Genomic DNA, 23,458 nt, shown 5'->3' on the forward strand with positions numbered 1-23,458 from the left:
TTGAACTGTTGGAGGCGCCATCTTTGACATGAGTCATGGAGGTAAAGCCCTGATTGCCTGTGCCAGTGGACTCGCAGGATTACATGGCCGTTAAATGAAGAGGAATGTTTCTCTGTGATCCTGGCTAATGTTTCACTTTTGACCACTAAAATAACCCCCCCCCCCCAGATCAGGGTATTAAAATTATTATAATGCACTTACATAGCACAGAAACAGCCAACAGGTCCATGCGCTGTTTTTGCCCGACACGAGCCTCTGCCAACCTCACTTCATTTAACCCTGTCAATGCATCCTTCTGTGCATTTCTCCCTCATGTGGCACAATGACACAGCGGTTAGCACTTCTGCCTCACTGCAGCAGCGACCTGGGTTCAATTCCAACCTTTGGCGACTGTGTGACGTTTGCACTTTCTCTCCGTGTCTGCATGGGTTTCCTCCGGTTTCCTCCCACAGTCCATAGATGTGCAGGTTAGATGGGGTTACAGAGAAAGGGTGGGGGAGTGGGCCCGGGTAGTGTGTTCTTTCAGAGGGTAGGTGCAGACTCAATGGCCAATAGGTTTAATTCTGCACTGTAGAGATTCTATAGTTCTATGTGCTTATTTAGCTTCCCTTAAATGATTTGTTACTAATGGAGCCTTACTGCATACATGTTTCTGCAGTGTGATCAGCCATAACAGATGGCACAGTAATACATTGAGACAAGTTAAGGCACAGTAGAGAGCGCTTCCTATGTTAGGCCAATTTTACCTCCCTTAGACAGCATGTCCAAAAGAGATTACCTCTTCATTTAAACATCATTCCGTTTTGAAGGTCTTAATGAACACAAATTTGTTGCCAAGTCTCCTTATGTTGTAACAGTTAGTATACTTCAAAAATAACTTTGTTGACTGCAAAAAAGAAAGATGACGATGGTGCAAGATTAAAGGGGGGCGATAATGGGACAAGTTTGGAAACAGAAAAATGTGGCATAAGTGGTTTACAGTGGAACAGCTGAGCGAGAGGGAAGCATGGAAAAGCTAGCAAAGAGGGGGACATCGTGGCCACGGTTGTGGTGGCTAATAAAAGGCAGAAAATCCCCAGAGGTATGGACCACCCCATCTGCCATATACCAAATCCACGCAGAGACACGGGGAGAATGTCCAGAGTCCGCACAGACAGCGACCCAAGCCGGGAATCCAACCCGGGTCCAGTGCTGAATTGGTGACTGCTAGTTTGTTAGAAAAAGAGAATTGACATTTATTTGCAAAGTAAACCAAAATATCAAATGTGGAAACAATGGCTGTAACTGCTAAATAAATACTGTATCTGCTACCCATATTTACATGACAGATACAGGATCATTCAACACAGCCACCTTGGTTCTGTATCACTCAATAACACCTTTGCTCCAGTTTCCTCCCATAAGTCCCAAAAGACGTGCTGTTAGGTGAATTGGACATTCTGAATTCTCCCTCCGTGTACCCGAACAGGCGCCGGAATGTGGCGACCGGGAGCTGTTCTCAGTAACTTCATTGCAGTGTAAATGTAAGCCTGCTTGTGACACTAATAAAGATTATTATTATTATTATTAACGAGATTGTTTCTGGTGTAAGATTGGGGAAAACAGGCCTTGCAAAGAGCAAAACCTGAAAAAAAGATTAAACGGGAATGGGGAAAGAAAAGACCGGAATGGTGATTCTCTCCACAATTGCTGCCTGACCTGTTGAAAGTTCTCTCTCCGTTTTTAATTTATGAAATGATAAAAGCCGTTATAACAACACGGCCTTGCTGCATTTTCTGCCGAGAATGGCTTCTTATTTCAATTCTGGGACCTGGATTTATTACTAGTATTGCTTTTTAAAAAATTTAGAGTACACAATTATTTTTTTCCAATTAAGGGGCAACTTAGCGTGGCCAATCCACCTAACCTGCACATCTTTGGGTTGTGGGGGTGAAACCCACGCAAGCACGTGGAGAATGTGCAAACTCCACACAGATAGTGACCCAGGGTCCCCGGGATTCGAACCCGGGTCCTCAGCGCCGTAGGCAGCAGTGCTGAGCACTGTGCCACGTGCCGCCCTAATTACCTGCATAGTTAATGTCTCAGCCCTTCACGCGAGTGAAAAAAGTCCCAGCGTTGAATTGAGTAGCAAACGAGATGAGGGCTTGAGAGACAGGGCTCCCCCAAAACGCCTGGTACCTGAGGAATTACAGTACAGGTGACTGCAGAAGGATATTCAACAATTCAGAACGACACTTTTGAGGAGCAGATGAAACATTGAGCGGGGCAGGAGGGCGGATGGTGTGTGGGTTAAATGGACAAGCTGACCAGAAGGAAGGTCAGAATTTCCCTGCCATTCCTGCTGTGGGGATCTTCAGGTCCGGCCAAAGTCAGACATTTGAATGACTTGTCACATCCAGAGGGGTGACAGGGCTGTAAAATCCCAACCCAAGAGTTTACAATGAGTTTTGATGGATATGACAGTCCATGGTGAGACTGTGAAGGGCTTTGGCCGTATAGGAACCTTCTACCATGCAAATCTCCACAAGGAATGTTCCTGTGTAATGACCTGGAAAATGATGTCACAAAAGCCTCGTGAGCAAGTCAGCATTCCGTGTCATCACTTCCACTAAGGTGTCCTGTTCCTCCTGCAGAATACCCAGACACGTTCCAATCCGGAATTATTTCATGCCAAGTGGGACCCTGACAGATTTCCAAGGCTCCAAACCGCAACACTGTCAAGCCTTCCCTGCCCCCCGGGGAATGTGGGTCAGGTATTTTCTCAAGCAACGTTGCAGTGATCTAGGCGAGGAGCACTTGTTGAACACCCTCGTGGCGGCAGGATCTTGTCCCAGTGGTGACAGACGCGCACAAGTGACAGTCTCCCCGGCCGAAACGGTGATGGATTTGGTTGCTCAGCTGTGCAAACTCCTCCTGGGAAGAGATTGCCTCACCCCCAGCAGCGGAAAAACAAATCTCCACATGACAGAAAAATTGGCACTTTGTGTATCGAATGCGAAGCCCTGGTGGTTTGAAGATGAACGAACGGGAGAAACGCTGGAAAAACAGATTCCACGTTTCAAAGCAGGATGTTTCCTCACTCAAATGGAAAAGTCATTCATAAAGCAACGCAAGCATAGCTAAACTTTCAGTAAGAGCGATTCTTCCGAGAGAAAAAAAAACACGCTAGCCAGTGGCCATAATTACTATGTGCTAAATTACTACTTTGGTCTCCACTGCATATTTCAACTATCTTGTTGTTTGAGATTTGAACCAGTAAGCATTGGATGTGAAACAGAGTTTCATTCAGGTAAAAGAGATCTATCTTCTTGCCTTCCTTACAAACATCAAAACTAAAAACCCTGGAATGCTTGATTAGGAATAAGAGTGGGCCATTCAGCAACCCCCCCCCCCCCCCCCCCCCCCCCGCCCCAACCCCCAATTTACAACAAAAAAAATTATGGGATGTGGGCATCGCTGGTTAGGCCAGCATTTATTGACCATCCCTAGTTGCCCTTCAGAAGGTGGTTGTGAGTTGCCTTCTTGAACCTCTGCAGTCCTTCCGGTGTAGGTACACCCAATGTGCTGTTAGGGAGTTCCAGGATTTTGTCCCAATGACAGCGAAGGAACGGCAATATATTTCCAAGTCAGGGTGGTGAGTGACTTGGAGGAAAACCTGGTTTCCAGGTATCTGCTACTCTTGCCCTTCTAGATAAGAGTGGTCGTGGATTTGGAAGGTGCTGTCTAAGGAACTTTGGTGTGTTCCTGCAGTGCATCTTGTAGATGGTACACACGGCTGCCACTGTGCGTCGATGGTGGAGGGATTGAAAGTCTGTGAAATATCCTCCACCACTCAGTTAAGTCCTGGCTGATCTATACCTCAGCTACAGCACAGATTCCACCTCATGTCCCTACATCTTGGTGCAACCAGGGAGAGAGGAAAGAGAAGCAGGAAAATTGCTATCATGTCAAACAGAGCATTTTGTTTATTTAACAAAAGTTGCGACTGATAGCAAACTGCAATCTGGAGTATTTTAAACACCAAAATAAAAACAGGTGCATTTGTGTCGGGGGGTGGTGAAAGTCCGAATCCCCACCCCAAACTACCTGCTTTCAGTTTTCGTGGAGATGGGACAGTGGACTGTAACTAACCTGCTCCAAGAAGGTGGGTTGGCATTTAATGAGGCTCAGTGCCTCTCCACCACTAAAAATGTAATGTTGGGAAACAGGGAAACGAGCCAGCTAGGCTGAGGTGAGGGACTGCCAGATCTACCATAATCTGCTGAGCCAGTACAATCCAGGGAACTGATGGGAGTTTCTCCATCGGTACCGGTTCTCTGACCTGGGGACAAGACCTCGCCCATCTGCCTCCCCCCGATTGGCCAAGCAACAGAAGGTTTGGGTGCCTTGACATGCCACCCCAACCTCCAAATATCTTCCGATCGATCATCTCAAAGATGCCTTGAACAGTAAGAAGTGAAGGTAGAGCATAAATGGACCATCCCTGCAGATTAGTGAAACGAGAGCATAAAGTATTTGAAATCTTCCCATTTTTTTCTACAAGGTTCAGTCAAAAAAAAGAAATGATTTAGCCATTTAAAATTGAAATGATTGTGGCAATATAACAGACGAGTTGAATTTGTAACGCATCAGTGAGTTGCTTTGCTGAATCACTCTAAGTAGGGAACACTTAATCACTCCTGTAAACACAACAAAACAGTTTTGGTTGTTCCAAACTGGGCAGGAATAAAAAGGGGGAGATTTAGAATTCCAACAGTAACCACTGATAAACTAAACATCATGGTGAGTGCTCTCAATGGCACAAAGGCGCAGCCAACAGGTTGTAATTAATCGCAGTACCTTGGAAATGTCAGTAGTGCATAGTTGGCAGAATGGCCAGCTTCAAGAGTCATTTAAAATGAGGCCAGCGGGTCAGGTAATCCACGATATTCAAATTACAAATACCTAGGAAAGATGCACCTACCCAATCCCATAAGGGCGGCACTGTGGCACAGTAGTTAGCGCTGCTGCCTCACAGCGCTAGGGATCCGGGTTCAATTTCAGCCTCGGGTGACTGTGTGGAGTTTGTACGTTCTCCCCGTGTCTGCGTGGGTTTCCTCCGGGTGCTTCGGTTTCCTCCCAAAGTCCAAAGATGTGTAGGTTAGGTGGACTGGCCATGCTATATTGCCCGTAGTGTCCAAAGGTTAGGTTGGGTTACAGGGATAGGGTGGGCCTAGTTAGGGTGCTCTTTCAGAGGGTCATGTGGTGTTCTTTGTGTTGCTTATTGCTGGATGGTTGGCGTGGTGTCCACAAAGATCACAGTACAGTGTTTACTTAAATAAAGCTATGATTTTATTTACACTACTAAACTGGGATTCAACACTGAGTCCTTAAGAATACAGAACTGATCAATAACATCTAACTACACTCATCTACTGCTAATCTCACTACTGGTATAAACTATAATCTAACCTTGCTCACATTAACTGCTCTTACGACCTTCACCAGCTGTATCCTGCATATACTCCTCCCCTAAGGTCTAGCATCACTGCATTAATAGTTGTATCTGTAGACCCCTCTAGTGACTATTCTCAGCACTACATTAACCCTTGTAATGTTGATAGTTATGATAATACCACAGGTCGGTGTAGACTCGATGGGCTGAATGGCCTCCTTCTACACGGTAGGGTGTTTATGAATGAAGTGCACTACAAACCAGCGGGCCACCCAAGTGTGACAGGCTTGTCTGCCCTGGTTGGGTGAGCGATGTGTGGTTGGGGGTGGGTTGAAAATGGGTACTTTGCTGTTCGTGTTCCAAAGCTAACTATTTTGGTTTAAGACGCTGCAAAATATTTACAGATTCCGCATGCCATACTGCTGTGAGGCAAGATACATCGGAAGTAGAGATTTTTTGAAAGGCTACAACTGAGATTTTCTCTTCACAATAGTTTGACGTTAGTGGCATGAATATTGATTGATCAACTTTTGCATACATATTTGGGATAGTTACTGGATGACTACTGACACCGCCACAAGCTGTCTCAGAGCCAAAGAACGAATACTTTTCTGCTCTTAAAACAAGAGTTGTAGCCAAAATATGTGCCCAGTTTACATTACAAACCTCGCTGCTGGTATTACAGCAGCATAGGGTGCTGCTCTGGAATAGAAGAAGTTGCATAAATAACCTTTAACAAAATGAACACCTGAAAACATAAATAAAATTCCTGGCAAAGTGCGGGTTACATGCAATTTTGTGTGTTGGTGTCCTTTTGCTACAGTCCTTGCATAATTTTGTGTTGGTTTCAAGAAACTTTTGGCCTTTGTCTCCTCCTGGTAACTTGAAATAATGAATTTTGGACCCACTGCTGTTTAACCTGAAGCTATTCAGTATGATCATGCGGTGCTGTTCATTACAAATATCCCTCAGCTACCATGTCTGAATAGTTTGGGTGTCCTGATATTCGCCAAACACAGTGGTGGCCTCCTGCTGTTCCCTCATCAGCCCCTGCTGTGGCACAGGTCACAACAAGACAAACTGCAGCTGACTGCTCTATGCAAACGGAACCCCCTTCTCACTCACCCCACCAACACAAAGTAATCACATATTTAAGCTCGTCTTTCAAGGGAAACTTCGCCGAAGGAATTATTTCACAGCTGATGCACTCTAGGCACAACACCACCGACCAGATCATTCAGTGTGACTTCCGAGACAAGGCAGTTAAAAAGAGAGACACAGGGTATATCTTTCTGTTCTTGGGAGACTGGAATTCTGGTGGGGGGTGGAAAAGTCGACATGATCCCTGCTGGGCAGCAAGGCAGGTGAAGAAGTGCGATGCTCCTCTTTCCAGCTCATCAATTATTTATCAGCAAGGAGCTTGGACAATGCTGTGGTGAGGTGGGCAGGAAGTTGTCAGTTCCACCATCACCTCATTGTGTCGAAGGTCCTGGCGTCATTTTTAAAGGGCACCGACAGCCATTCATTCATTGCAGACCAGGAGCTCGGCATTACTCCTCCAGAGTCCTTGCAGCCATAGCTCGTACTGAAGAAACTCACAGATTTAGCACCCACATTCCGGGACATATGAGGGCGCCTCTGGCCTTGCTCACCTCTAGATATGAGCACCGCCAGCAGTACACCCATGGTCAGGCCAATGTTTGCTGCTGCAGTACTTCATGTTTGCCTCATGGAGGCCTCACAGCCTCCGAACGCTCAGGCTCTTGCACAGCATGACCCTATGCCAACCTGCGACAGGTCCTCCTCATCTGGATGAGAGCTGGCACCAAGGCAGGATTGCCTGCAATCTGCATCATTAACACCTCAGCGGATGGGTGAACAAATTGAAGCGACACATGAAGCGAGCATTCCCTTTACAGGTTTCCCTCCATCTCAACGTCAACAGGCCAGTGATAGGCCCTTCGCCTGATCTCCAGATAGACAAGGCATCCCCACTCCACTCACGTAAAGGACATCCAGGAGGGCCAGAGGTGGGTGTTCCTCCTGATCCTATATGAGTGCATATGGAGACGTTGCTCTTTGACCATGGTGACGAGAGCTTTGTGCAAGAAGCCGGAGGCGAACATTTTTACACTCGTCTCCGCTATTCTGAAACTCTGACCATTGCCTTGGCAGCATAGCAAGATTAAACACATGATCCCTTGTCAGCTATGACTTTTCATCCATGATGTTGGAGTTTTGGGTCAAGAGTTTGCTGCCCTCTACCAGCCCGGCCCCTCGGAGACATCAACAGGCGACAAACAACTCAGAATGAACGGCAGCTCCAGACCTTGCGGGGATCTCCACGTTGTGTGACTCCTGAGTCCGGGGCAAACTTGCTGCAATGAAGGCTTCACCAAAGTGGAAAACATAAGTAAGCATCTTTCACATCCAGTTGCCTCATAATCATTATGGGGTCCCATTATTCAGCCACCTGTGCCGACTTTGAACTCCACCCACTCGCAGGGTCTCAGTGAGTGACTAACTGCAAGGTCAAGGCCAGTTTGGAAAAATGGTGCGCGTCACCTTTCAACACCTGCACCTTCTGCCCCCTGCCCGTTACCGACCAACTTCTTCCCATCGCCCTAGACACACCCAATATCACCATTCCTCTCCCCTCTGGTCACCCTTTAACTTCCCAGTTACCCTGAACCTTATAACAATACACCTCCACATACCTTTCCTCCCATCAGAGCTGACACCCCTTACAGTTCCCACACCATCCCTGACCCTACCCCCTCCTATTGTCCAAGCCACCGGTCTTGTCCCCCTCTGTGATCCACTCGATGAGACCTTCACCTACCAGACGCTCACCTTAGACCTGCCGCCATACTGTGTCCAACTCCGTGCTCTGTCAAGGTGCCCAGCATTTACACCCCTGGCCCAGCCATTATGTGTGAAATATAGAAAATTATAATAGACAAGTATAAATAAATGGTGCAATTTTTCTAAATTGCTCAGGCATATGAACCTTTTTGACTAGATTACAACTTTGCAATTCACTTCCTCGCCACGCTTGCTTAATGGCATCTTGCTCTTCTTACCCAGGACAAAATGTCAGTGAGTGGTGTAATCCCATAAGCATTTATAATCAGTGCCTATTTGAATAGAACTGCTAACCCATTTTAAATAAAGGTTTAGTGTTAAGATATTGTAGAGAGAGATTTAGTGTGAGTGCACAAAATACTTTAGGAGATTAAAAAGTGTCTTTCCAACTGAAAAAGAAGACAGGATATCTTCATTGATTCAATAGCTAGATGGAGGCTTGCCCAGCAGTGCGTGCCAATGCTCACAGGTACAGAACTGAATCACATACCTGTTTTCTAGTCTGAGCCCTGGCAATCCGTAATCTTCTTGCTGAATAGAAGATGAAATATCCCACCGTGGCCGCAGTGACGACAAAAAAGGAAATCGAGACAAAGAAAATGGAGTACTGGCTCATCCACGGTCCGTGCTGCTTCCCAACTTCAATCACCATGGAAACCGAAATGCCGTCCCTCACCAGTGCCAAAATCTCACTGCCTTTGATGTTGCCAATCATTACTGCCACCGTGTCACCAGTCCCTGTGAAACAGAAGTACAATAAGCACGCTGTAGATTTCCACATTGGACCATTAGCATTTCACACATGGAGGATTGCTACAAATCCCAAGGATTCATTCTGATAAAAACAAGACACACAGCAATAGCAGGTCCTATAATGACAGGTAATGGGAATACGATGAAAACACAAGGGCTTCTCACAAATTCATTGATCACATGATGGTAATGAGACGTTCTTAGCACCTCTATACAAGGTTTAAAGCTGTATCATGCAAAAGTTCCCCCCCACCCCCACCTTATATGCAAAGAAAATCCACTGAACCTTCATTGTGGCATCATTTAGTCCCAGCTGGAAAGTGACATTTTCATTGCAGTCATCATTTCTCCATTTCGAGCAAGAAATGAAACAGGGGAGGTGGTGGCGGAAAGGTATCGTCACTGAACCAGTAATGCAGGGACCCACCACAGCTATTCAACACAAAAATCTAAGGATGGCCAGACCCACTTGGCTCACTAGTGTCCTTTGGGGAAGGAAATCTGCTATCCTTCATCTGGTCTGGCTGTGACTGCAAGTGACTCCAGATCCACAGAAATGTGGTGAACTCTTCAATATGCTTATCAGAATTGGCAATTAGGGATGGGCTTTGTGAAGACAGAACCAAATTATCTACTTAGTTGATCACCAATGTTTTTGTTCCCCATGATAAATTCATCTGTTTCTGACTGCAAGAGGCCGACATTTGTCTTCACAATCTTATTCTCTTAACTGTTACTTGTTGTTTGTTACCCGCAAGCTTATACTCTACTTTGATACTCTCTTTTCCCTTTCTTCACCAATCCCTTTGTCCTCCATTGCTGAATTCTAGGCTGCTCCCAATCCTTAGGTCTGCTGTTTTTTTCTGGCCAAGTTGTATGTCTCTTCCGTGGATTTAATACTATCTCTGTACCAGACTGGAATGAACAATTATTGCAGTTCAATCATGCACTCTGAATATTTTCCATTGCCTATCCACCTTCATCCCTTTAAATAGCATTCCCCAATCCATCACAGGCAACTTGCACCTCATTGCAGCGTAATTTCCTTTATTTAGTTTCAGGACCCTAGTCTCAGAATCAACTACTTCACTCTCCACCTTGATGAAGAATTCCATCATATTATGGTCGCTCATGTCTCCGTAATCCCGACTGTATCACACCAGTTTTACATCTTGTGGTAGTCACCACTGTTGTATTGTACATATCGCATACGAGGGGTATTACGGTAAGGCCCCTAGTACTACAGGTACCGGGGTAGATCCCTGCCTGCTGGCTCCGCCCAGTAGGCGGAGTATAAATGTGTGGCCTCTGAGCTGCAGCCATTTCGGCAGCAGCTGCGGGAGGCTACACATCTCTGTGTAATAAAGCCTCGATTACACTCTATTCACGTCTCGTTGTAATTGATAGTGCATCAATTTATTACGCAGTGCATCAATTTATTACGCAGAGATTTTACAACGATGGATCTCTGCATCAAGCCTGATCGCCTGCAGCTCCACCCTCAAGCAGACAACGCCACGTCGGCCTTCGCACATTGGCGAGCTTGCTTTGAAGCATACATCGGATCTGCGACAGAACCACCCTCAGAGGCACAGAAGCTCCAGATCCTTTACATGTGGCTGAGCTCCGATATCTTTCCCCTCATCTTGGAAGAGCCGACCTACGCTGAGGCCATGGTGCTACTGAAGGAGAACTACACTCAGCAGATCAACAAAATCCACGCCAGGCACCTCCTGTCCACACGGCATCAAGTCCCCGGTAAGATGGGCAGCACGGTAGCCTTGTGGATAGCACAATTGCTTCACAGCTCCAGGGTCCCAGGTTCAATTCCGGCTTGGGTCACTGTCTGTGCGGAGTCTGCACATCCTCCCAGTGTGTGCGTGGGTTTCCTCTGGGTGCTCCGGTTTCCTCCCACAGTCCAAAGATGTGCAGGTTAGGCGGATTGGCCATGATAAATTGCCCTTAATGTCCAAAATTGCCCTTAGTGTTGGGTGAGGCTACTGGGTTATGGGGATAGGGTGGAGGTGTTGACCTTGGGTAGGGTGCTCTTTCCAAGAGCCGGTGCAGACTCGATGGGCCGAATGGCCTCCTTCTGCACTGTAAATTCTATGATAAGTCTGTGGAAGATTTTTGGCGTGCCCTGCACACCCAGGTGAGAGACTGCGATTGCCAGGCCGTTTCGGCCGCTGAACATTCTGACCTCCTAGTTAGAGACGCATTCATTACGGGCATAGTGTCGGCCTGTATACCCTAACGCACCCAACCACAGCCCCCGCTCCAGGATGATCCATCCTCCCCTTGGTCCCACCCAGGGATGAAGATGAGGTCGACATGCTCCCAGAGTCATTGACGACCGAACTGACGCCAAAATCGCCACCAGAACTGTGGCGCTCGCAACGACGGATCAAGGCGCCCGATCGCCTGAATTTGTAAACTTTTCCTTAAAATGTTAAGCACCTGAATGTAAATAGTTTTCCACCACCCCGCTGGACTCTTTTTTAACAGGGGGTGAATGTGGTTGTCACCACTGTTGTATCGTATATACCGCATACGAGGGGTATTACGGTAAGGCCCCTGTACTGCAGGTACAAGGGTAGATCCCGGCCTGCTGACTCCGCCCAGTAGGCGGAGTATAAATGTGTGGGCTCTCCGAGCTGCAGCCATTTTGGCAGCAGCTGCGGGAGGCTACACATCTCTGCGTAAGAAAGCCTCGATTACACTCTACTCTCTTCTCGTCGTAATTGATAGTGCATCACATCTATCAGCACAATTAATTCATCCACTTTACTGCGAACGCTCTAGGCACAAATCTTCAAGTAATGTCTTTTTAACATTCCTTGTCCCATTATTTTTCACTGTGGTCCTGTTTGATTCTGGTCCTTTATCTCTCTATCACTTTTCTCTTTCCTCTTTTTTTCTTGTCTGTGTTTCCTCCCCCCCCCCCCTCCCCTACTCCTTACAGAGGTTACCAACCCCCTCCCATTTTAGTTTAAACCCTCCCCAATCAGTCTCGAAAATACTCCACCTAAGACATCAGACCCAGTCCTGGACAGGTGCAACCCATCCAGTTTGTACTGGTCTCACCTCCCCCAGAAACAGTCCGAGGAATATGAAAACCTCCATGGTACGGGTAGTAATCCTGAGATTACTACCTTTGAGGGCCTACTTTTCAACCTACTTTCCAACCCTCTATATTCTGCTTTTCGGACCTCATCCCTCTTTTTACCCATGTCATTTGTACAAATGAGTGCCACGATCACGACAACTGGCTGTTCATGCACCCCCCCCCCCCCCCCCCCCCCCCCCCACCCCCACCTCCCCACTACAGCATGTCTTCTAGCTGCTTTGAGACATGCTTGAACGTAGCACCAGGCAGGTAACTTACCACCCTGGAGTCTCATTTACCACCACAGAAACGTCTATGTATTCTTCTTACAATAACGATTGCATTTCCACACTATTTAGTGCTCCAATGTGCAGCAGAGCCAACCACAGTGCAACAAATTTGGTTGTTGCTGCTTTCCCAAGAGGCCATTCCCCCCAACAGTATCCAAAGCGGCATATCCTTTTTGCAGGGGAATGGCCACAGGAGATTCCTGCACTGCCTGCCTGTTCAATGTGACCACCTCTCGAGACGTGCTATCCCCCTCATGGATGCACCACAGTGTCCCCTATCACCACTCAAACTCCGAAACCTGTGCTTACAGGAGCTGCAGCTGGAGACACTTCCTGCACACAGTGTAGAAGGAGGCCATTCGGCCCATCGAGTCCGCACCGACCCACTTAAGCCCTCACTTCCACCATATCCCCGTAACCCAATAACCCCAGCCAACGTTTTTGGTCACTAAGGACAATTTAGCATGGCCAATCCACCTAACCTGCACGTCTTTAGACTGTGGGAGGAAAACGGAGCACCCGGAGAAAAAAGGGGAGAACGTGCAGACTCCGCACAGACAGTGACCCAGCGGGTAATCGAACCTGGGACCCTGGCGCTGTGAAGCCACAGTGCTAATCATTTGTGCTACTGTGCTGCCCACATAGAGCAGGAAGAACACACCGTAATTTTGAGTTCTTCTGCCATAACTTACCCCTTTAAATTAAACCTCTTTGAAGATACTTAAAAATCCAATAACATTATTTATTGTAGGGCCCTTCTTTCCTGGTCCTCTTTATTACATAATGTAGCCCTCAACAACCATAAATCACAGAATATAGACCATACAAACTATAAGCGATAAAAGTAAACCTCAGGAGCTCCAAACTAAACTCCGCTCTCATTCGCACTTTCTCACGCTATTTTATCTCCCTGGCTCTGCACCATCAGCTGCTCCTGACACTAATAACAGTGACATACCACTGAAAAAAACCCTGGATCTGATAGTGTAGTCTCTACATACTCATCCAGTGTAGTCTCTATATACCCATTCAATGCCTGGCTACCATTCTCCCTTCGCACAAAACACCCTGCCAACAGCCAGTATTATCTCTATGCATCCAACACTATTATAACCATTAGATGGATTGTCTCAAACTCATTGATCAATAAATATCAAATCTTAACAGCAATCCTTATATATGTGCACAATTTTGCTTGAATAAAGGTGGAACTGCTGAAGCTTGTAGGAGGAAATAGTGGTTTGGAATATCCTCAAATTGGCAGCTTTTAAAGCCACCACAATTTCCCTGCAAGACTCTTGCTAGCCATACAACGAGTTCCCTTCCCAACAGCACTGTGGGGGTACCTACACCAGATGAACTGCAATGGTCAAGAAGTTGGTTCACCACCAACTGACTTAAGGGCAATTAGAGATGGGCAATAAATGTTGGCCTTTTCAACGATGCTCATAGCTGTGAATGAACAAAAATGTTATAGCATCTCTTCCTCCAGAGACATGAAGTGCCTTTTTCAGAGGTCTGGAAAACTGAGGGTTTGTGAAAGAAAGGGGCTGCGGGGCTAAGCACAGGCAAGAATGAAGTATCTTTATTTGGCGAATCAAACTATTTATTTCAAGTTCTGGGTTATTACGAGCGTTCTCCTCGTCCTCTAATTTCCAATGCTTAAGAAAACCTAGCCAGTATTTGAATCTTGGTGAGTAAATGTCTCTGTGTAATAGAGATATCTTCATTGATGCCTCACTTTGCAAATGCCTCCATCCTAGACTCTTCCATGCCATCCTTCGCCTCCGCCTAACACAATTAATTGGCAAAAGCAGCAATGCTGACATGAAGAAAGACTTTTCAATGCACCGAGTGGCTAGACTCTGGAACCCTTTTCCCGAGAATGTGGTAGAGGTAGGGTCAACTGAGGCTTTCAAAAGGGAATTGGATCGTTACTCGAAAAGGAAAGATTTGTGGGTCCAGGGGAGGAGGCACAAGGCCAATTGCCCCTTCAGAGGGCCAGTACAGACATGAAAGGCCAAATGGCCTCTTTTTAAAAAAAAATATGGTTATTCAAGTTTTCCAACAAAGTTTTTGACAAAACACCCCCCTCCCAATAACAGAAGATAAAAGAAACGCAAACACAACAATTAAACATTGTACATTGTACAAAGCATTTACATTGGGTTTCCCCATGTACAATAGCCCCCCCCATATGACATTTAAAGGTACTCGTAGGGAACCCCCCCCCCGCCCACCCCATTCCCCCCCGCCCACCCCATTCCCCCCCCCCCCCTAGGGTTGCTGCTGCTGACCTCCTCCTAACGTTCCGCGAGATAGTCTAGGAACGGTTGCCACCACCTGAAGAACCCCTGCACAGACCCTCGTAAGACAAACTTTATCCTCTCCAGCTTAATGAACTCTGCCATGTCATTTATCCAGGCTTCCAAACTGGGGGGCTTCGCGTCCTTCCATAATAACAAGATCCTCCGCCGGGCTACCAGGGACGCAAAGGCCAGGATACCGGCCTCTTTCGCCTCCTGCACTCCCGGCTCGTCCATTACCCCAATAGTGCCAACCCCCAACTCGGCTTGACCTGGACTTTCACCACCTTGGACATAGTCCTCGCAAGAACCCTCCAAAACCCCTCCAGTGCCGGGCACGACCAGAACATGTGGACGTGATTTGCCGGACTCCCCGAGCACCTCCCACACCTGTCCTCCACCCCAAAGAACCTACTCATCCTCGCCCCTGTCATATGCGCTCTGTGAACAACCTTGAATTGTATTAGGCTGAGCCTGGCGCAAGAGGAGGAAGAATTTACCCTACTCAGGGCATCAGCTCACAGACCCTCATCTATCTCCTCCCCAAGCTCCTCCTCCCACTTGCCCTTTAGCTCCTCTACCGCGGCCTCCTCCTCTTCTTTCAGCTCCTGGTAGATCGCCGAGACCCTGCCCTCTCCAACCCATACACCCGAAATCACCCTGTCCTGGGTCCCCTGTGCCTGGAGCAGCGGGAATTCCCTCACCTGCCGCCTCACAAACGCCCTCACTTGCATATACCTAAAAGCATTCCCCGGGGGTAGCCCAAACTTCTCCTCCAGCGCCCCTAGGCTCGCAAACGACCCATCTATGAACAGGTCCCCTATTCTCCTAATCCCTGCCCGATGCCAGCTCCAAAATCCCCCATCCATCCTTCCCGGGACGAACCGATGATTCTCCCGAATCGGGGACCCAACCGAGGCTCCCACCTTGCCCCCGTGTCGCCTCCACTGCCCCCAGATCTTCAGCGTTGCCGCCACCACCGGACTCGTGGTGTACCTTGTCGGCGAGAGCGGCTGCGGTGCCGTCACCAGCGCCCTCAGGCTCATGCCCACACAGGTCGCCATCTCCAACCACTTCCACGCCACCACCCTCTCCCTCCATTACCCACTTACGGATCATCGGCACATTGGCTGCCCAATAGTATCCACACAAATTCGGCAGAGCCAGCCCCCCCCCTGTCCCTACCCCGCTCCAGAAACACCCTCTTTACTCTCAGGATCTTATTTGCCCATACGAAACCCATGATGCTCCTGCTTACCCGTTTGAAAAAGGCCTTCGGAATCATAATGGGAAGGCACTGGAACACAAATAGAAACCTCGGGAGGACCACCATTTTAACCGACTGCACCGTACCCGCTAGTGAGAGTGGCAGCATATCCCATCTTTTAAAATCCTCCTCCATCTGCTCCACCAACCGCATCAAATTGAGTTTGTGCAGGGCCCCCCAACTCCCAGCCACCTGGATCCCTAAGTACCGAAAGCTCCTTTCCGCCCTTTTCAGCGGCAGGTCATCTATCCCCTTTCTCTGGTCCCCTGGATGCACCACAAAGAGCTCCCTACATTCAACTTATACCCCGAGAAGTCTCCAAACTCCCTTAGGATCCACATGACCTCCGCCATCCCCTCCACTGGGTCTGCCACATACAGCAACAGGTCGTCCGCATATAGCGACACCCGATGTTCCTCTCCCCCACGGACCAGTCCCCTCCATTTCATGGACTCCCTTAGTGCCATGGCCAAGGGCTCAATTGCCAATGCAAACAGCAAGGGGGCACCGCTGCCTCGTCCCTCGGTACAGCCGAAAGTACTCCGACCTCCGCTGATTCGTAGCCACGCTTGCCACCGGGGCTCTATTTCGCAATCTGACCCAGCCGATAAACCCCTCCCCGAACCCAAACCTTCGCAACACTTCCCAAAGATACTCCCACTCCACCCGGTCGAAGGCCTTCTCCTCGTCCATAGCTGCCACTACCTCCGCTTCTCCCTCCACCGAGGGCATCTTAATCACGTGAGGAGCCTCCGCACGTTAGTATTTAGCTGCCTGCCCTTTACGAACCCAGTCTGGTCCTCATGAATTACCCCCGGGACACAGTCCTCAATTCTCGTAGCCAGCACATTTGCCAGCAACTTAGCATCCACATTAAGGAGCGAGATCGGTCTATACGACCCACACTGCAGTGGGTCCTTGTCCCGCTTCAGGATCAGAGAGATCAGCGCCCCGGACATTGTCGGGGGCAAGAACCCCCCCTCCCTAGCCTTATTGAAAGTCCTCACTAGCAACGGGCCTAGCAGATCCGCGTACTTCCTATAAAACTCGACCAAGAACCCGTCCGGCTCCGGGGCCTTCCCCGCCTGCATGCTCCCCAATCCTTTAACCAGCTCCTCCAGCCCTATTGGCGCCCCTAAACTAACCACCTCCTGCTCCTCCACCCTCGGGAACCTCAGCTGATCCAAGAATCGTCGCATCCCCTCTTCCCCCGCTGGGGGCTCTGATCTGTACAAATCCCCATAAAAGTCCCTAAATACCTCATTTATTCTCACCGCACTCCGCACCGTATTCCCCCCTCTATCCTTAATTCCACCTATCTCCCTCGCTGCCTCCCTCTCACGAAGCTGGTGTGCCAGCATCCGACTCGCCTTCTCCCTATACTCATACATCGCCCCCTGCGCTTTCCTCCAATGTGCCTCTGCTTTCACTGTGGTCAACAGGTCAAACTCCATCTGGAGATTCCGTTGCTCCCCGAGTAGCCCCTCCTCGGGGGCCTCTGCATATCTCCTATCCACCCTTAAAATCTCCCCCACCAACCTCTCCCTCTCCCTCCCCTCTCTCTTCTCCCTGTGGGCCCTAATGAAGATTAGCTCTCCCCTAACCACCGCCTTCAGCACCTCCCAGACTACCCCCACCTGCACCTCCCCGTTGTCGTTGGCCTCCAAATATCTTTCAATGCACCCCCGCAACCTCCCGCACACCTCCTCATCCGCCAACAGTCCCACATCCAGGCGCCACAATGGGCGCTGGTCCCTCTCCTCCCCCAACTCCAGCTCCACCGCCAAATAGCCTCTTTTGTGCTTTGTGCACCCATTAGGAAATCTTGAGCACTCTGCAGGGTGCTGAGTAAAAGGAATATCTAATGTCTTAACCCAACCCTAAAAGTACGGTTCTAAAAATACACCTTCAGTTGCAGCACAGGCAATAGTCTCCTCAGTGTGATATCCACGTAGGTATATTTTGCAGCAGCTCAGTATTATCGGAGGAGGAAACAGGGTTGAGGAGAGTCATGCCCATTGCATTCCATTCAAATGTGTGACAGAATAAGTTTGTGGTGGATACCAAAGGGGAAGTAACCATTTTATTTTTGAGAGGAGAATGACGGTGCACTTGTAAGGCTCTGACCCCCCAAAGAAGCCAGATTGCTCTGCTTACTGCATCCAAATTAGATAGTAATTCAAAGGAAATTTCCAGACTGCTGTATCTTAATGGTTTCTGCTGCTGCAGCGCGAGAGGCAGCACAATGGAACAACTAAACAAAACTAGTGGCTAATGCAATGTCACCCGACAACTTCAACTTCGTATTGACGAGGTGGGGTGGCAGGGTGCGGAGAAAACGTCGTCAGTGTCAAGGATTTAATGTACGAGATAAGTTACTAATGCAAAAAGAAAGACACATTTGTTAAATGTGTAGCACCGTCAATCTGTATTACCCCTAATACATACCACCACAAAATGTAATGGGATTTACCAGAAAAAAAGAAACAATGGTGTGAATGTTATGATTCCACGCTGGTGTGTATATGAAGGTAGGAGAGCATGTTTAAAATAAAAAGGGGGTGCCACCTTTCCATGTACCCCTAACCGGTTTCAGTCTGTGGGCGAAGGCAGGGAACGGCAAACAGCCCAGCAGATGCACGGAGGCTAGTAGGCAGAAGGTGGGGGGGTGGGGGGGGGGGGGGGGTCCCTGTGCCCCTGGTGATACCCCTACTGTTTCCTTCCTCTCCCCCACAGCTTCTCGAACCTGAATGCCCCTCCCCCACTTCACTGGCCGAGCTGTATCCACCCAAATTCTCCGGACTTAACTGAAAGTCCACGAGACATCGGCACTCCTTCCTCGGGACTATTGTAGTCCCAGAAAAGGCCACTACTCCCCTGGGACTACAGAGCGGCCAGCTAATCAGAGGTAAGGAAGTCCACTCTGATCCTGTTAAGGCGACCCCAAGCATAGGGTGGGGCAGCCAATTTTGTGACTGGTGCAATACCAGCTGACCTTTCAGTTCAGTTTGGGGGGGGGGGGGGGCAGGGAGAGGCATACGCAGGTAATCCATCTCCCTACAAAATCCCCCCATTGAAAGAGGAAAACATGACACAGATGGCAGCAAGATTAAAAACCATTCGAAACAGCCAATATAAACCAGATCCGAGCACAAAAACCGTTGTTATAGAGGAAGCCTCAATCAACGGCTCCTCACATAAACAATGTTGGGCCAATTTTACACAATTGCAGTAAAATAGTTCAAGTCGCCAATCACGTTTGCAATCAAGGAAGTTTTAACAAATGAACCGAAAGAAAAATTACTGAAAGCTTGTGAAACAACCTCAAGCTGGCCAGCTGACACAAGGACTTAATTTGCGTAAGGTGGAGAAACAGGAATTAAAATTAAACCCATGTAAAGCTTGGTCGAAAGAAAGTAGAATATTATTTAAAATGACAAGAGACTTAGAAGTACATGCTGCTGTGCAGAGAGATTTGGGGTCCTCGTACACAAATCAGAAGTTATACGCACGTATAGCAAGGAAGGCAAACTGCACACAAGCTTCAATTGCAATAGAACTGGAGTAAGGATGTCTTGATGCAATTATATAGGAATTTGGTGAGACCATATCTGAAATACTATGCACCATTCTGATTCAAGGATGGATATACTTGGATGGGATAAAATGAAGATTCATTAGATTGGTTTCTATCCTATGGAGAAGAGATAGGAGCACAATGGGTTTATAATTGAGTTCAGAAGACCAAGAGGTGATCTCAATCGAAATGTATAAATTTTTAAAGAGGGCTTGACAGCATAGATTTGAAAAGCTGCTTCACCGGACTGGAAAGTCAAGAATAGGGGATAATATTCAGGATAAGTGGGAGAAGGCTTGATGTGCCATTTGGCCTACTCCTATTTCTTATGATCTTAAATCTTTACCTTTACTTTATTATTGTCACAAGTAGACTTACATTAGCACTACAGTGAAGTTATTGCAAAAAATCCCCTAGTCACCACACTACAGCCAGAGCAGCTTTAAGTGGATCAAGATCTAGATGACGGGACTGGGGGCATTCTGGCTAAGTTTGCCGATGATACAAAGATAGGTGGAGGGGCAGGTAGTATGGAGGAGGTGGGGAGGCTGCAGAAAGATTTAGACAGTTTAGGAGAGTGGTCCAAGAAATGGCTGATGAAATTCAACGTGGGCAAGTGCGAGGTCTTGCACTTTGGAAAAAAGAATAGAGGCATGGACTATTTTCTAAACGGTGACAAAATTCATAATGCTGAAGTGCAAAGGGACTTGGGAGTCCTAGTCCAGGATTCTCTAAAGGTAAACTTGCAGGTTGAGTCCGTAATTAAGAAAGCAAATGCAATGTTGTCATTCATCTCAAGAGGCTTGGAATATAAAAGCAGGGATGTACTTCTAAAGCATTAGTTAGGCCCCATTTAGAATACTGTGAGCAATTTTGGGCCCCACACCTCAGGAAGGACATACTGGCACTGGAGCAGGTCCAGCGGAGATTCACACGGATGATCCCAGGAATGGTAGGCCTAACATACGATGAACATCTGAGGATCCTGGGATTATATTCATTGGAGTTTAGGAGGTTGAGGGGAGATCTAATAGAAACTTACAAGATAATGAATGGCTTAGATAGGGTGGATGTAGAGAAGTTGTTTCCATTAGCAGTGGAGACTAGGACCCAGGGGCACAGCCTTAGAATAAAAGGGAGTCACTTTAGAACAGAGATGAGGAGAGATTTCTTCAGCCAGAGAGTGGTGGGTCTGTGGAATTCATTGCCACAGAGGGCGGTGGAGGCCGGGACATTGAGTGTCTTTAAGACAGAAGTTGATAAATTCTTGATTTCTTGAGGAATTAAGGGCTATGGAGAGAGAGCGGGTAAATGGAGTTGAAATCAGCCATGATTGAATGGTGGAGTGGACTCGATGGGCCGAATGGCCTTACTTCCGCTCCTATGTCTTATGGTCTAAGATGTGTTCGAATATTTAGGTTATTCGTTATATTCTGTGCAGATGGAATTTCAAAGTAATGGTATCTTACTTCCTAAGGATCCACCTCTCCACGCAAGATCGGAAACTCCATAACCATGGTTACTGTTAAATTTACAACAGTGAATCTAGCTCAAATTTCAGAGCAGGCGGCATGAAACCCACATCAAGAATGACATTTATGACTGACATAATGAAAAGAACAGATGGTTTAGTGCAATTCTATTTAAAGCAAAGACCAAAGAATTAATGACACTTAGTGGGCGTGGTACATTATGAAACACAAAGTAAAATAAACTAATGGATTTCTGAGCATTGCTCACCGCTGGGACAGCTTTTTAAAGGGTTTGGAGAGGTGATGGTGTAGTGGTATTTATCACTGGACTAGCAAACCAGAGACCCAAAGCAATGTTCTGGGGACTCAGGTTCAAATCCCACCACTGCAGATCGTGAAATTTGAATTAAATAGATTGAAATAAAAATCTGGAATTAATATTCTAATGATGACCATGAAACCATCGTCGATCGTCATTAAAAAGTCATCTGTTCACGAATGTCCTTTAGGGAAGGAAATCTGCCGTCCTTACCTGGTCTGGCCTACATGTGACTCCAGACCCACAGTAATGTGGTTGACTCTTAATTGCCCCTTCAAGTGCCAATTTGGGATTGGCAATAAATGCTGGACCAGCCTGCGACGCCCACATCCCATGAACGAATAAAAAAGTAAATAATCAAAATCGAACCGGTGTGGCTCTGTACAAATAAAAGATGGCAACAAAATTGATACAAAAGAATGTCATCGCACTCCAAAAGCCCTGACAGAGACCAATGATTTGGCTCAAAATCTCTTCAATGGCCCTTTCTTTCTTTCTCTTCCCCTTGTGCTCAGAGCAGGAAGATGTTGGAGAATTCTCGAGGGCTGACATTAAATCCTGCCAGCTGCTTACATCTGATTGGCTTACCGTTTATGACAATTCAGCTGCTGAAGAGCTACACTCGTGTTTTCCCGCCAATGTCAGTTGCCGGTTTCAAGTCAATGATCTTTAAGGCATCCAGCCAGGTGTGAACTAGCGATGACAAAGATTTGAGGTTGCATCATTCAGTAGCAACATCCATGACACAAACCACCACCTAACATGGTGTGGCCCCCTACAATACTTATCCAGCAAACAAAAGAAAACTATTATTCAACAGTGAACTTGAATGTATATTTAAAGAGTGAAAATTGACAGGATGGTCAGGGAGGAGCCGGAGTGCGACAAATTGGTTCGTGCTTTCGAAGAGCACGGGTTGAATGACCTCCTCCTGTGCTGAGAGGTTCGATCACAAGATTCCTGTCCCAAGAAATCCCTGTACAATTAGGGCTTCTTGTACCTGGGCCTTATTTCAGGATTTATTCCAAAGGGCCTACCTCTGTAATCCAGCTTCTGGCATTTACACGGGTTCATCCAGTTCCTTTTCCTGGTGACTGATCGTAGGCTCAGATTTTTATGGCCCTGTGTCTCTGAATGTGTTAGCCAGAAGCTAATGTAGATGTAGCAGCGCAAACGGCAGGGAGCTCAAGCTTGAATGGTAGAGGTCACTGCGATCCTGATATTTAATACATGAAAACGGATCTAGAAGGCAGCTGAGGTGGAACTCCTCTAACTAACCCACACTTGGTAAATCCTCATGTGCTGAACCAGCTACAAAACACACTGCAATAACTCACCAAGGCTTCGTCGACAGCAATCTCTCCACAATCTAAAAGTACAAGACTAGGGATACAAGCAGGAGAACATCACCTCCGCGCTCTCCACCCCACCTCCCCCCCCACCCACCACCATCCTGACTTGGAACTATAATCGTCATTCCCCCATCATCACTCGCATAAAATCCTCGAACTCCCTACCGAACAGGGAGTTGAAGGCGGCGGTTCATGGCCCCTTCCTCAGGGGTAAATTAGGAATAGGTGGCAAATGTGGGCTTTGCCAGTGGGGTCCACATCCCACCAATAAATAAAGAATGAAAGGAAATGCTAGGCTGGGGGTCCCAAGGCAATACGGAGGCACTTTTCAAACAATATTTAAAAAAACCCAAATTTGGCTTTATTATTCCCAAGCTGCTACACCTTATTATTCAAACACCTGCAAGCAGCGATAAATGCCGACAATTAGCATTCAGCCAACCGATTTCTTAAATTAAGCTGGCTGTGTAAACATATTACCGTGCATGTGATTCTGTAACGTCAGTTGCCGTGGCAATAATCAGCAGTAGCTTATATATGACAATAGCTTATAGTTGACAAACTGATTACCAACTTGTCAAAGCAGTACCTAATAGTCCTTGGCATTACAGTGTTGTTCATTCACACCGACAACGGTTAACGTTTTGAGGTTTAAACGGTCAGTTACCTGAAACATTTAACCCTACCGTTTCCCTTTTCACTGATGCAACCTGTCAT

General features: G+C 47.4%; 1 protein-coding gene across 3 annotated transcripts in view; it reads right to left on the reverse strand.

Annotated features, from left to right (window-relative positions):
* The window catches only part of LOC140421288 (E3 ubiquitin-protein ligase RNF128-like), a 144,524-nt gene that overhangs the window by 31,077 nt on the left and 89,989 nt on the right, over window positions 1-23,458 (reverse strand). For all 3 annotated transcript variants that reach the window (XM_072505892.1, XM_072505893.1, XM_072505891.1), the window contains exon 2: window positions 8,790-9,037. In XM_072505892.1, the coding sequence (XP_072361993.1) occupies window positions 8,790-9,037 (248 nt within the window). The remainder of the gene's footprint in view (window positions 1-8,789; window positions 9,038-23,458) is intronic.

The sequence above is a fragment of the Scyliorhinus torazame genome, chromosome 5, assembly GCF_047496885.1.
Source record: "Scyliorhinus torazame isolate Kashiwa2021f chromosome 5, sScyTor2.1, whole genome shotgun sequence".
NCBI classification, from domain to species: domain Eukaryota; kingdom Metazoa; phylum Chordata; class Chondrichthyes; order Carcharhiniformes; family Scyliorhinidae; genus Scyliorhinus; species Scyliorhinus torazame.